We start from the raw sequence: 15219 nt of genomic DNA on the forward strand, positions 1-15219 counted from the left end.
CATTCCAGCCAGGTGAAGTACACGTGGAATGCATTACCTGTTTCTGAGGGAAGAACACTTGAGTGTTAAGTTTCTGAGTGTCTACCCCTGGGATTATCTGCAGTGTGTGGGAGAAGCCAGTTAAGGGGTATGATAGCAATCCATTCTCCTTCTAGTACAGCCAACATGAATTGGATTTTGTTTTTCATTAGCTGTGTTATTTAATAGCTACACAGCTTAGGCAGAGCCTTGAGAAAGAATATGTAACATGCCTCTTTTTATGTACTTGGACCAATATCACCCTTGACACTAGTTTTCAAGGCTGTATAGAATCTTATCTCTGCCTTAGCCCCGTATGGTTGATACCGTCTCCAAACCAGCACAAGTCCCCAAGGATCTACCAACAGGTGGTTCTCAGCGGCTTTGATTTCCCACAGAGCCTCCCCCTCCCTTGCTTCCTTCATCTCCATGGAGCTCTGCTTCTGTCAAGTCCCTCAGACTCTGCTCTATACAACTCTGAAGTCACTCTCTGCTCACTGTGTCTCTAAGACAGGTTCCACTTAGGGGAGAATAGGTCCCCAGGGGAACCTTTGCCTGTGTCTGGACCTGGTTTTGCTTACCCTGTCTCAGAGGATGGGTTCTACTAGCATCTAGCGGTAGAGGCCATGGACAGAGCTGACCTTGCATGTCCTACAGTGCAGAGACAGCCTGTGCTGAGGAATTATCCAGCCTGGCCCTGCACTGTGGCACTGAACAGTGGTGTCTAATGGTTTCACTGTTTGAGACATTTGTTACCTGAGGTTATCTTGTGTACTTGTGACGTCTTTACAGATTGATGTGCCTGCAGCATTCCTGGCCAAGGTGCAATAAAAACCAGCTCAGGTGGGAGAGTCCTCTGTCATGGGCCTCTCTGCTCCTTTCTTGTCTGTTTAGGGACTGGCTTGTCCAGAGGCAATGAAGGTCCACATTCTGCACTTAGGGGGCACCAGCCACCTCATTCCCCGGCCACGGGATGGGTCTTAATCAACTTTATTGAGATGTACTTCACATATGATAAAGAGCCTGTATGGTTTTGGGGTTGGGGAAGACAGTTTATACCTTTTTCTTGAAGAAGACTCTGTCCCCTTCCTCCAAAAGTATTCCCTGTACAAACCGCTTTAACTTCTCGACACCAGCCTGGAGTCTCGACGTTCAAGGTCAACACCAAATGCCTGGAGTCTGAGGTCGAGTTTCCAAGAGATTGCTCCATTTTCGATCCCCAGCAGGAGTGTTTCTAACGCCCACACTGTGTCTGAACTGGCTGCAGAGCCAAAGGTTCCCACAGTTTCCTGAGTGGTTTCCGGAAGTTTCCAGAGGAATAAATCGAGCTCCAGAAGAGCCTGAGCAGCAGCTTATCAAAGAATTCAATCAGGACTGGCCAGCAGTCAGGCATAGGGAGGAATACCCATGAGTCTCCTGGCTTCATCCAGCTCTGTGTGCTCATCAGCCCTGACGCCATCAGATCCCAGAGGTTTTCAGTTTGGGCAGAGTTCTCACAACATAGGGGAGACAGCTTACATCATCTATCACCAAGGGTTTGTTCTCCAGCTCTTCTTCATTGTACCTGGGAGTTTACACTTTAATCAAGCCTTGGTCTTTTTTTGAAAGACCTCCATCCTTGAAGCTCCTGGTGGCTCCTGCCTCCACTAAGGGTCACTTCATTAAATAACCTCAGGTGTGGTTGAATGGAGCAGCTCCTAACACCCAAGAAAGATTCCAAGTAGTGTGCTGGGGCATGAGGCAGAATACCAACTATACATCTCTGTGCACACATACCTACATGCAACATTTTATATTGACTTCTGGTCCCCACCCTAGGAAGTGCCAGCACACAGTCTTCAGAAAGTATGTGCTGAACTAGTGAATGAATGAATGAATGAATGAATGAGTGAAATGAGAACACACTGCATTAGAGTGTTTTTGGAGTGCTTTCTTTAATGAGTAAAAAACCCATCTTGGAGTGGCTTGCCTAACTGGAGGTACAACTGCTAGGCAGAGGAACACCGAACGTGTTTGAGCCTGTCTTCCGTCCCATCCACCCCCATTAAGACTGTCAGCCTCCCCCAGTCCCGGGATTTATTTACTTTGCTTGAAATAAGATAGCTTAGCTCTTGGTTAGGAATGTTTTGCCCATTCTGTTGGGTTCAGATGTTCTACATTCTTGTTCTGTGGCTTCAAAGTTCTTGTTAGTTTTTTTCCTCCTTTCATTCTTAAAAAACAAACAAACAAACAAAATGAAAAACAAAAACTAACAGTGAGACAGAAGAGTGTGAACACCCTCCCACTGAGTCCCTGCTTGTAGACTCATTTTAACTCTGCCTTGGCCTTGTCTTTGATGAGTGGATTAAAAAAATGTTTTCTTGGCTTCAGGGATGGAGTTTTCCAAGCGGGGGATCTTGCCCTTTTGTTTCTTTAATTTGGAAAAATTGTTTGTACCCAGTGGTGGGTCAGGGGTGAAGGAGCAAGCTGGAAGCAGAGGCTCCTGGCTTGCCCTACCAGCTGTCCTCAGGGAGGAGAGGGACCCAGCTTGGTCCCAGGGAGTCTCCTCCTATTCTCAAGACTGCTTCTCCTGGTGTCCCAGGCTCTGCCTGACTCTTAGCCCCTCAGACCAGTACTTCTCAATCTGGCCTCCTGGTTTTAGTGATAATTCCATGAACAACCCTGTAAAGCATGTATGCGTGTGTGTGTGCATGCTCGTTCGTGTTTCTGTGTGTGTGTATGTGTGTGTGTGAGTGAGTTTTGGGCACATACTATGGTACGTATGTGGAGGTCAGATGATCTCAGATGCCAGTCCTGGTCTCTCACCTTCTTTGAGGCAGAGTCTCTCCTGTTCACTGTTGCATATACTAGGTTAAACAGCCCACAAACTTCTGATAATTCTCTTGCCTCTGCCTCATATCTTCCATAAAACGAAATGAGTTAAAGTGTGGGTTCTGGGGATCTAAGGTCATTACGCTTATGTAACAAATGCTTTATCCACCGAATCATCTCCCTAGTCCTGTACGATGCAATGTTTGTTTATTATATTCCTAGCTGTGGATTCGCAAGTTTCGTTTGCATCTGAGCAATCCACAAAGTGCCACTGTAATGAACTGTATCGAATTTATCCAGTGCACGTCTCCTCTAAATATTTAAGTACAAATGCTGGCAGTGTACAGAATACTCTGTGGGTGGAAGAAACGCCACTTTGCTAATTCTTTGCCAGTGTATTTCAAGGAAATGTAGGCTTTGGATCCAAGTGACATGAAGGTTTCTACTGTAGGGTTGTGACTTTAGATCTCTGGCCAATATATAGAGTCTGTAAGGAAGGTTTAGTTAGTGCTACTTCTCTGGGGACAGAGGGTTCTTTGAGGTGTGTGTGAGGACAATGGGATGTGAGTCTACCACCCTTGGGTAATTGTCACCTTAAGGGAAAAGAATGTGGCTTAGGGTCTCCTATGTGGAATTGCATATTATACGTTTTTAGAACTTGCTGACCATTAAAGATTATGATGTGGCCAGTGATGATGCTGTTATCTGTGTTGTGTTCGTTTACTGGGTCACTAGACACATGTCGGGCCTATGCAAACTCTTGACACCCATTAATTCCGTGCCTTAAAAAAGTCACAAGGAAGAACTGTTATTATTCTAGTTTTACAGTCCTTGAGGAAATGAGAACTCAGAGACGTTGACGAGATTAAAGTCACACAGTCCGTGGGTGTGCGTTTGTGGCAGCTAGAAACCACGTCAAGATCTTTCATTAGTTCATCCATTGGCCTTTAATGACATCTCCAAAGAAGTGTCATTTGGGAAAAAATACATTTTAGATCCATGGCATTATGTTAATGGATTTTTAAGAATCGTGTCTTTCCAGGGATGAGGAAAGTGAGAAATGACTTCAGGGTCTGAGGTGTCCCATGGCTCTGGGGAATACTATACACTGGCTTTAATTGCTTAGTAACTTAAAGCCAGATGGGTTGGTTTTTTTTTTTAAATGATACACTTGACTGAAGAAGAGGATCATATCATTGTTGCTAAAATTTTCATTAATTTTTGCTTCCTAAACTGTAGCTGAGGGACTGCAGAAGCTGTGAAGAGGCAGCCTGAGTCCCTGGGTCCCTGGGTCCCTGGGCTTCCCTCTGCTTCCCATCACCCTCCTTACCGTTATTCAGAGTTAAAAAATGGTACTTTGATTCATTCTTCAAATTGGAAGTCATTGATGGTCTTGGTTCTCTTTCTTTCCTCCCTTCCTTCCTCCCTCCATCCTTCGCTCCTCTCTCCCTCTCCCTCTCAGTCATCTCTCTCTCCCTCTCCCCACCCCACCTCTCTCTTCAACTTGACAAAAGCTGAAGTTATGTGGAAAAAGAAACCTCAATTGTGAAAACTCCTCCTCCATCAGACTGGCCTGCAGGCATGCCTTTAGAGCACTTTCTGACAAAGCCCAGCTCACTCTGGGTGGTACCACTCCTCAGCTGTTGGTCCTGGGTTGTGTAAGAAAACGGGCTGAGCAAGCCATGAGGAGCAAGCCAGTAAGCAGGGTTTTCTCCATGGTCTCTGCTTCAGTCCTTACCTCTGGGTTCCAGCCTTGAGTTCCTGACCTGACTTCTTTCAGTGATGTACTGTGATGTGAAAATGTAAGATTAAATAGTCCTTGCCTCCCCAAGTTGCTTTTGGTCATGGTGTTTTATCATAGCAGCAGAAACCTAACTACGATACTGACTGTGCATGAATCTGACTGTAGTTACACAATCTTGAGACTCTGGGATGCCATAGCTCAGATATGTGAAAGCAGAGGCCCTGGAGGGTACATGGGACATTTGGTGACAGAAATGAACCCCAAACCCAAGTACAAAGGCCCCAAACACCTCCATTTATTTTATATGGTCTGTGAGTTGCTTCTGAACAAATAAGTGTGGCTGAAACGGAGAGGTGGAAGAGTTGAGATAAACACCTGCTCTTCTCTGGGAATCAACTCCTATGCTGTCGTAGTTACCACACAGTGCAACAAAACTTGTCTTTCTTTATGTTTAGGTCACCTGGCACTAGTAGGAATCTGCTCCCCACGAAGAGAAAATATTCTGAAGGCATGCCAGTCGACCTGTCAACCAGGAGCCCATAATGTCTCCTCATCTTCAGTGTGGCTCCATGCTCTCCACTGATGCCACTCCAACTTTCTTTGGTGCCATGGGAAAAACCTGAAGCACGAGCAGAGTCGCCTCCAAACCTGTGGTCACTTCCGTGTTGCATGGCTGGTGCAGAGCAGACTATTGGAATTCGCTCTTGTGTTGTTGCCCTTTGTGTCTGAACCAAAGAATGCGCCTCGTTCTCTAGTGCGTCTTGCTCTCTTCCTCATTCATTTCTGTCGCTTGTGCCTTCCCATTGTCTTCTGTCATCACGGGACACCCTTAAAATTTCTCAGCGGACTCCTCGAGGGCTGGCCCATGGCTCTCTAAGCCAGCTGTCCAAGGACTCTACCATGAGGCACTGCATTAATTGTTGCATCCAGCTGTTCCCCGAAGACACACACAAACAGCAAGTTGCCTGCCAAGGAGGCCCCCATCACAGTCATCAGGCGTGCCCCACTTGCAAAGGAGAAAACAAAATTCTGTTTCGTGTGGACAGTAAGCAGATGAACTTGCTTGCTGTTCTCGAAGTGAGGACTGAGGGCAATGAAAACTGGGGTGGGTTCTTGCGCTTCAGGAAGGGAAAGCGATGTAGCCTGGTCTTTGGATTGATAACAATGACCTTGGTGATGGCTTCTTACATCCTTTCCGGGGCTCATCAGGAACTTCTGATTTCCTCCCCTTTCCACTATGGGGGCTTTCCCAGCAGCCCCAGTGTGATGGACAGCGAGAACCCGAGTGACGTGAAAGAGCATCACTACCAGCCTTCTGTAAATAACATCTCCTTTGTGAAGGACTATCCGAGCATTAAACTGATTGTCGACAGCATCGCTGCCAGGATTGAGTTCACAACCAGGCAGCTCCCGGACTTACAAGATCTCAAGAGACAAGAGTTGCACGTGAGTAGCCTCCTGTCAGTCTTGATGATTGACTTTTTAAAGAACGGATGCTTCCTTCCCTACCACCATCTTTGGGAACACAAGTGAAACATGACAGGCATTTCCTGGATGTCTTACTGCAAGGATAATTCGGCAGCCTGGGGGATGAGAAAGCTCAGTGTACTTATGCTGTGGAAATACCAGGGAGGGAATTTGCTGTCCCAAATGGCTTTATAGATGCTTAAAGATGATCTCCTCTCATCAGTGCATATGGGGCCTTGCCTGGAATGGGGTCATGGCGGTTCCAGTTGCTTTTGTAGATCACCAGTATTAAGTATATTTTTTTAAAGATTTATTTTTAGCCATGTGTACATGTGTATGCCTGTGTAGGGGTGTGTTCATGTGAGAGCAGTTGCCCTTGGAAACCAGAGTAGAAGCCTCATCCCCTGGAGCTGGAATCCCAAGTGGTTGTGAGCTGCCTGCTGTGGGTACAGGGAGCACATCTGATCTTGTAGAAGAGCAGTATACACTCTCAACTCTGGAGCCACCTCTCCAGCCACACACCATTTAGATTTTGTTGTTTTTCGAGACAGAGTCTCTCTATGTAGCCTAGGCTGTCCTGCAACTCACTCTGTAGACCATGCTGGCCTTGAACTCACAGAGACCCACCTGCTTCTGCTTCCCAAGGGCAGGGATTACAGATGTGGGTCACCACTCCTAGTTCAGAATGTTCCTACTAATTGCTTTCTTCTGTTGTGTCTGTCTCCTTTGTTCTTTGATTGCAGATGTTTTCTGTAATCCCCAAAAAATTCCTTCCTACTAGCAAGAGCCCTTGTTGGTATGAGGAGTTCTCCGGCAGGAACACCACTGACCCCTACCTGACCAATTCCTACGTGCTCTACTCCAAGCGGTTCCGCTCTACCTTTGACACTCTGCGAAAGGCTTTCTGGGGCCACCTGTCCCATGTGCGCGGCAAGCACTTCCGCCTGCGCTGCCTGCCTCACTTCTACATCATTGGGCAGCCCAAATGTGGGACCACTGACCTCTATGACCGCCTCCGGCTGCATCCAGAAGTGAAATTCTCAGCCATCAAGGAGCCCCACTGGTGGACCCGGAAGCGCTTTGGTGAGTGTTGGCTCTCATGTTTTTCTCAGTTATTCTGTGGATGCACATTGTGGATGGTGAGGGCACATCATGGTAAGGTTGGAGAGAAGGTATATTGAGATTCAGAGGCATGACACTTGTCATTAGACAGTTATAACAACAAAATGCCAGCGTTTATTTGGTTCATGATTCTAGGGACTAAAGGTTCCAAAAAGTCTGTTGCTGATGCCCTGGTGAGAGGCTGTTGGCTGCATCACAAGATGGCAGAGAAAGGAAAAGGTGACTAGCCACATGTAGCAGAGGCCAAGTTCATGGTGGGGCCTGGCTTTATAATAACCCACATTCACAGGAACATAGTCACTGCAAAAGAATAGCAGTAAACTCTTTCCAGGCAAAGCTCCCCACCTGTAATCGTTTTCCATTGTACCCTGCTTGTTAAAGGGTTCCATGATCCTCAGCATCTCACCATGGGTACCAGCCTTTCCAAGCCAGCACATCAGCCTCTGGGGAATACCTCAAACCAAACAGGACTTCACAGGCAAAGACCCACTTAGTGACCACTGGTTGAATGCTAGATGTGTGCAGGGCAAGGGGTCATGTGCAGAATGGAAGCTTCTGGTGGAGTTGGTGTGTGTGTGTGTGCACTCAACCTTAGCGGGGTTCAAAATATGCCAGGGACTGGGGTGGCTGGCACTCAGCCCTGGGCTGCTTTACTGATGCCAGCACACCTGGAGGAACACAGCTTCAGGCTCCAGCTGTATGACCTGCCCTGTCTACCTCATGTGTTTACAATGCAGTGGGGATATGTTCTCCCCTGGTCAACAAGGTTCACTGTGAGCCCCGCCTGCCCTCCCCCTCCTTGCAGGCTGGTTTCTGTTCCACCCAGCCCCAGGCACCCTGTGGCCCTCGGTCACTGTTTCCTGTCCATAACCTTTTCTTTCTGCCAGGAGACATTTGGTCACTGAAGCTAATGGGTGATACATGACCTGTTGTCTGCCAAAGTCTGGGCGGGCCATGAAGGCAGTTTCCACATAAAAGGACCCAGGTCACTAGAAGAGAATCTTAGACGTTTCCCTTAGACTAAATTGTTCCTGACAAATGTTCAGTATCACCCTTTTGCTCTTCATTCTGGAGTGGCTGCATGTGGGTGTGGAGGCAGGCAGGCTACAGTAGCCACCAAGTAGCCAAGGTCTAACGCATGCTTTCCCACCACGCCCAGTGTTTCTCCTAAAGAGAAACAGCTTTCTCCTGGCAGGAAGGAGGGAAGGACAGGGCAGACCTCTGCTGCTCGTATTCAATGTCACCTTGAATCTCTTGTTATTTTGGCCAGAACTGTTCTCTTTCTGTTTTGCAGTAACTTTGGTAGCTGTGGTGCTGGGCAGTGTATGTTTTTGAAATGTTTATGAGCTATTTTAAGACAGGGAGAAAATTTCAGATGTGTGTGGCTTATGCCAGAGTCTGTGTCCACGGAAGGTACTAACAACACTGTCAGTTCACCATGGTTGCTTGATGGAATACATCCCTATAGAGAACCTGTTGGACACTGAAGAAAGAGACACTTTGGAGGTGATGGGATGCTACTTCCTTGCTGCCTTCCTTTTGTTCTTCTCCATATTTGGCACACCACCAAATCCTAGGTGCACCATTGCGTGCTTGCTTTAATCTCTTGGTGAAAATGTTAAGCAGTTCTCAACTCTAGCCCTCTATGTATCCCTTTTCTATCTCTTGAGTAGATGTGGCATCTTTTAAGTGGCTACTACCCAGTGGCAGTGGTAATTGGTGTCTTTCTCCCTGTGAGGTATGTACACATTGAAACAGGCAGGCATTGACAGATTTCTCCATCCCACAGCTATGGGCCTCCCCGAGAAGTTTACCTGCATCAAACCTTTTGCTGATAACGTTAGGTCTCCTTGACCTTTCTGTCCTTCTCTGGACCTTATCAGTGGCAACATTGTCTTCAGTAACTTACCTTTGGTTCTGGTAGGAATTGTCCGCCTGAGGGATGGACTTCGAGACCGCTACCCTGTGGAAGATTATCTGGACCTCTTTGACTTGGCTGCACACCAGATCCATCAAGGACTGCAGGCTGCCTCTGCTGAGCAGCCGAGCAAGATGAATAAGATCATTATTGGTAGGTATGGCTTCTGGGTAGCTTCAGGAGAGCTGGCAGAAGCAGACTCTTTGGGGTCCTGGTTCATGTTCTGGGGCCAGCTCTGTCTTACCTGCAGTGTTTGCAGGTGAGTCCCTTCCTACTGTGGTTGTCACTGTTAGCCCCAGGTAAAAGTGTCACACCATTTATACTGTTACTATAAAGCAGAAACATTTAATGAGCTTGCTTATTCTGTGCAGACTCAAGGATGGCTGAAATGGCTTTTTAAAGAGAGCTACCATTTCTTTGTTTTTCCTTAAATTAAGCAGGTGTGCTTTCCCTCCTCTCACGATGCCCTGACTGGAGTTAGCTTCCTCATTAGCCACTGATTGGGTGCCAGGGTTGCAGGAAGGAGGCAGTATCTCCTCTCTGCCTCAGCAGAGCTCTGCACCCCCTGGGACGAGTCTCTGGGTAACCCAAGTGCCTTTGAGCACTCAGAATGAAGTTTTTTGAGCAGCATGTGCTCAGGACACGGAGGCAGGAGAATCTTGAGTTTGAGGCTTGCTTTGGCTCATTACCAAGACCCTGCCTCAACAAAACAAAACCGAGCAAAGCTGAACAAAAGAAGCAAACAATGTAAGCTAGGTGGTGGTGGCGCACACCTGTAATCCCAGCACTTGGGAGGCAGAGGCAGGCGGATCTCTTGAGTTCAAGGCCAGCCTGGTCTACAGAGTGAGTTCCAGTACAGCCAGAGCTACACACACAATCTCTGTCTCTCTGTCTCTGTCTCTGTCTCTCTCACATATACACACACATAACCTCCCTCCCATCTAAAAAAGATAGTTGTTTATATTTAGATACGTACATTTTGATACACACATGTGATGAATGATTACTGCAGCTAATCAAATTAGCATATTTGTTCCTTCACCCTCCCTTCGTCCTTTGCATTCTTTAAAATGTCGAGCATACCTGAAGCCTCCCTCAGCAAATGACAGCACACAGTGGGGCATTGCCATCTCCAGGCCTGACTGGGCTTTGGATGCTAGACTCATTTCACCCGAAAGAACACTTCATCAGATTCAGCCTGGGATGAGACGTTTATCTCCAACGCCTTCTGAAAAGGAGAAATTGAATCATATGTTTCACTTAAATTCGTTCCCCGAGGCAATGATCTATTTTGTGTTCCTGGATCCATTACATTTTGATTCTCTAAATCCGATGAATCTCTCAGTGAGTAGGATGGATTGTGACCAGCTGCTTGGCTGAGGACCCTGTATCTGACTCTGAGGAGATTCTGGCTCCTGCCAAAGCCCAGACTGATCAGAGGATCAATTTTTTTTTCTTAAAATTCATAAGTAAAATCTCTGGGATCCACTGGGAATGTAGTCTACCCACCCTCACACCTACACTATGAATTGGCTGTTAGCTTTTTTTTTTAATTTCAAACTCAGGGGTGCAAATACCCCATTTAATAAGTCTAATTAATATTTTGCTGAGACTCCCATACCATATGCCTCAGGGGAAATCTCAGGATCTATGAAAGAGCTAAAAATATTCTCCACAAAACCAAGAAACAGACTTAGAAAATGAATGAGAGAGGAAAGCCTTTGTTTGGGTTCCTAATTAGAATTACTGCTATATTTGAAAAAGAACAAGAAATAAAAATGCCATGCTGATATTTACTCCAAGCCAGGCTTGGTGCTGTGTCTTATGAGAGCCTTTTGGTGTGACAGGCAGTGTGGAGAAGCAGATAACAAGATGGCATCTGGCTCTGCTTGTGTCACCAGCCAGCTCTGTGCTACATGATAACTCAGGCCTTTGTTTTCATCTGCTCTACAGGTCTATAAGATGGGATTATTGGAGCAGGTCAAGACCCTGCTTCTCCCAGCCCTGGAATATGACTCAGCTTTTTTCAGATCTGCCTCCCAATGAAGGCCTTGGTAGAGTTCAAAGGGTCACATCACCTTGGGTGATGGGCCATTGGCCAGAGGAGGTCTATCCTCTCAGCATCTACTGACAGGAGAGATACTCAGGGGCTCATGACTGAGGCAGCCAGGTTCTGTGGGGCTGGGGATGCTGAAAGGCTCTGCCTGCAAGGTTCCTCATTCTTGTCCACTCACTTGGTAACTGATGGCTTCTGGAATTTCTGATTTCCTCTTCGAGGAGGTAGTCTATGCCTGTCTTGTTTTCCTCATCTATCCCAGTGCCTAGACAATGTGGGGCAAGAATGAAGGCTGGGTGGACAAAGAGACGAGAAGATGGACCAATGCCTGCATGGTTCTAGAAGTAGCTCCCTTTTGAGATCTGACAGAATTTGTGGCAATTTTTTTTCCAGACACTCCACTTGCATTTCCTATTGCTTACTTCATCTGGAGCAGATTTGCCAAAGGATGTTTGATTGACTTGTCTTTTCTCTCTTTGTTATGTTAAAAAAAACCCTAAGAAAGGAAAGAGGGCTAGGTTGGAAGTGTTCACCTGACATGATCGGAAACTAAGCAGAAGATACAGAGCCTACTGCCTTCACTCTTGACTATAATGTGCTTATCACTGACTGGAGAGGCTCATTTAGCTCAGACTGTCCCTGAATGAGTGGCATGTGGCACATGGTGTATGTCCAGAAATCAAGTGGAGAGCTGACTGGGTTCCTCATCCTGAAGGACTGTGCTGGCATGGAAGCCTGGGAACCGGAAGTCCTCTGCCTGGGTCCTCATAGTCCCTTTCCTTGTACATTTCTGCAGTCACAGAACAAGAGAAATTCGGCTGGGAAGATGGCTTATTTGCAAGCACTTACACAAGCATGAGGGCCTGAGTTCGGATTTCCGGCACCATGAGAAAGCTGGGCATGGCTATATACTTCTATAATCCCAGTGTTGAGGAAGTGGAGGCAGAGGCATCCTAGGGCTTGCTGGACAGCCTGTCGAGGCAATTGGCAATCTCTGGGCTCGGTGAGAGACCCCGATTCAAAAAGGTTGAGCAGTAAAGGGAGATAGATATTCCTTGTCTGGTCTTTATGAGCGGGTAGACATATGTGTGCACGTAGGGATACAGATGTCCTTTCCCCACCTTCCCACTCGTGCACAACAGCAGCAGCAGCAGCAGCAACAACTGGTTCAATTATCCAAGCGTCTGTTGTTTAAGTGTCTGGGTCTTGGCCTCACCTCTCTCCCCAAAGCTTTACTTCAGTTTCATCCTCCTGTCGGGGCAGACACTGATTAAACAGAGTTGGCCCCTGTTCATCCACCCAGCATGATGTACTAGCTGTATGAAGAACAGGAGATGAGGGATGGGCAGTAGACAGCTGGCCATTTTAGGAAGCAGGGGTTGAGACTCAGAACCCCTGGGCTTTTGGCAAAATCTTCCTCTCATTTGGTCCTAGAGATTGTCCCCGTGACTAAATGTTATGGTTCCATGGAAAGATAGATGTGAATTGCATCCAGCTTTCCACTGGAGGGTCAGCTTCAACAAATGACACTTTTCTCTTCCTGACACAATTTGAAGGAAACTTTCTAGTAGATTCTCAGTGGGCCCTTAAAATGCCACAGAGCTATGAGCTGCCAGCAATGCTAAATATTGTGAAATTAAAGTCCTAGGTGTTAATAAAGGTTGTATTTTTGTCCCTTCTGAGGCAAGAAGCTGGGGGTGGGGTAGCTCTGGCAGGGATGGGGACCAGTTGTCCTTTTATCAGACCTCAGAGTCCCATCTGCCAACAATGGTTGATAAGCTTGCCTGTCATGGCTATTTAAGAGGAAGGCACAGGAGCCAGGCTTGGCCTCTGGCTCACAGTGGGAGCCCATACTCTGTGGCCCAGCATCTGCTCTATGTCTGTTTGCAGGAGAGGCCAGCGCCTCGACAATGTGGGATAACAATGCCTGGACCTTCTTCTATGACAACAGCACAGACGGTGAGCCACCGTTCCTGACCCAAGACTTCATCCATGCCTTTCAGCCTGAAGCCAGGCTCATTGTCATGCTCAGGGATCCTGTGGAGAGGTGAGTGGGAGGGGGGGCATGTTTTGCATTTTTGGTGAAAAGAAGGGGCTTTCTGGAACACAGTGCTTCCATCTCTTTGCAGATTAAGATTTGCTTGTTTAAGAAGAAGAATAAACAAGCATAGCTTGTGATGTTACTGCTGCTTCTTACATAAATGTTATTCTTAGGGAAATCCTCCCTGCATTTAAACAAATTGTGGCCTACTCTCTCAGCAGTTTTGACTGTGGTCTGTGGGTGTTAGCCTCTGAGGGCTCTGACCAAGATGATGAAGGATACAAGTGCTGTTAGGTTTTGGGGATATCCTTAGTGTCTGGGGTGTTGGGATTCTCTGAGAGTTCTAACTCCCAGAATTCCTTGTTGCTTTAGTTGGTGGCTCTCCCTCAGCTCTGAACATGTACCCTGCTTCCCTGGAAACCAAAGGAGTACGTGACTGACAGGTTGCTCTGTGTCTGATAAGGTCAGGGCTTGCCCAGGTCTGAATGAAGCAGGCTGGTACAGTTGAACAGAAAGTACCAGGGTGGTGATGTTATGTGCACAGTAAACCACACACCACCAGGACCTTTATGCCAGGACCTAAAGCCAGGACTTTTATGTTACTCAATCTGCTCTTGCCCTTCAAATACTGTCACACCAGGAACAAGGGGTCTCCACTCAAGATGGCCAATCTAGGTCAGAACAGCTCAGCTTCCTAGCTGGAGATCAACTGTCTTGTCCACACCTTGCTCCCATTTATTCTCCCAAGCTATACCACCCAATGCAATCATGTCAAACTCTGATAGCTACCTGACACTGGCAGACAGTGCCTACGGCCCTTCGTTCCTCATTTCCCATGTTTTCCTAGGGGTTGAATTATGACCCCTGCCCCAAGTAAGATATGCTGAAATCCTTGGTCCTGGTAGCTTTATCTGTATATTAGGCCTTTGCAGATGGATTAGGGTATTTACTGTGTGAAGGGATTGAAGGATGTGGCCACAAGCCAAGGGATGCCAAGGATTGGTGCACTTATTAAAAGCTGGGAGAGAGGCATGGAACTTCAGGAGAAGCCATCTCTGTTCACACCTACGTTTTCACAAAGCTAGCTTCCTGAGTGATGGATGAAGAGCTTCTTGTCATGTGGCAGTACTGTGTAGCACTTTATTACCACAGCCCTAGGAAGTGCCCATTTGACTTCTTCCTCAGATGGCATGGCTTCCTGGACCCGACTTTAACTATTGCTGTGCTTATTGTAAAAATATAAAGGGAATTATAGCATTAGAAGCTCTAAAGGAACTGGCCCATGTGTGATCTCCCATGCACAGAACTATTAGTTATGTGTTCTTGCGTATCCTTCCAGACTTCTTTCCTCTCAGATGCGTGCGTGTGCCACACGTGTGCCTCCTTGAGTACAATCTTGTAAATATGCAGCCTAGCTTCTCTCATGACCGCACAAGAGCATATGCTTGCCTCTCCCATTGCCTGAGCTGGATTTCCAAATCCCCACGAGGCTCCAAAAGGCTTCCAGCTCTTTAGAAGATGATTGGACAGAGAGAGGATCATCTCTCTGGGGCAGCCTTCTGGGTCCACACCAAGGGGCAACCAATTCATGTTGTTACCAAGGCTCTCTCTCTTCTAGATGGGAAGTTGACCCTCTTTTCATGGAGTGGGCTAGGGTTTTCTGTCCTAGAACAGTTGGGCTGGGGTACATTCCTGTGGACAGGATTATGTAACTGCAGAAGACAGGCTGGAGGAAACTGACCCTCACCACCCGCTGAGGTATTTTGACAGCTGTTTCTCCTCCATCCCTCATGCCACCTCAGCCCAAGTTCTCTGGTAGAACATTCTTTCTCATTACTACACACCTCCCTACTGTTCTTCCTGTTGCTTAATTCTGAACAAGGTCGGCTAGTGCCCACTTTCAAAGCCGGAGAACCGAGACTTTGGCAAGCACTCTGGACAGATGAGAATTGAGCTGTCTGACTGGCTCCTGTGTGTATCAGCCCCACTCAGTACCTGTCCACTGGAACTCCCAGGCTAGCTGGAGAGACAGATGTGTTGCT

General features: G+C 47.1%; 1 protein-coding gene across 1 annotated transcript in view; it reads left to right on the forward strand.

Annotated features, from left to right (window-relative positions):
• The window catches only part of Chst15 (carbohydrate sulfotransferase 15), a 74180-nt gene that overhangs the window by 40644 nt on the left and 18317 nt on the right, over positions 1–15219 (forward strand). The window contains exons 2-5 of the mRNA XM_028772569.1: positions 5029–6019; positions 6784–7123; positions 9087–9233; positions 13027–13183. Coding sequence (XP_028628402.1) covers positions 5474–6019; positions 6784–7123; positions 9087–9233; positions 13027–13183 — 1190 coding nt within the window. The 5' untranslated portion in view covers positions 5029–5473. The remainder of the gene's footprint in view (positions 1–5028; positions 6020–6783; positions 7124–9086; positions 9234–13026; positions 13184–15219) is intronic.

Source organism: Grammomys surdaster, unplaced genomic scaffold (assembly GCF_004785775.1).
Source record: "Grammomys surdaster isolate TR1022 unplaced genomic scaffold, NIH_TR_1.0 214, whole genome shotgun sequence".
In the NCBI taxonomy this organism is placed as follows: domain Eukaryota; kingdom Metazoa; phylum Chordata; class Mammalia; order Rodentia; family Muridae; genus Grammomys; species Grammomys surdaster.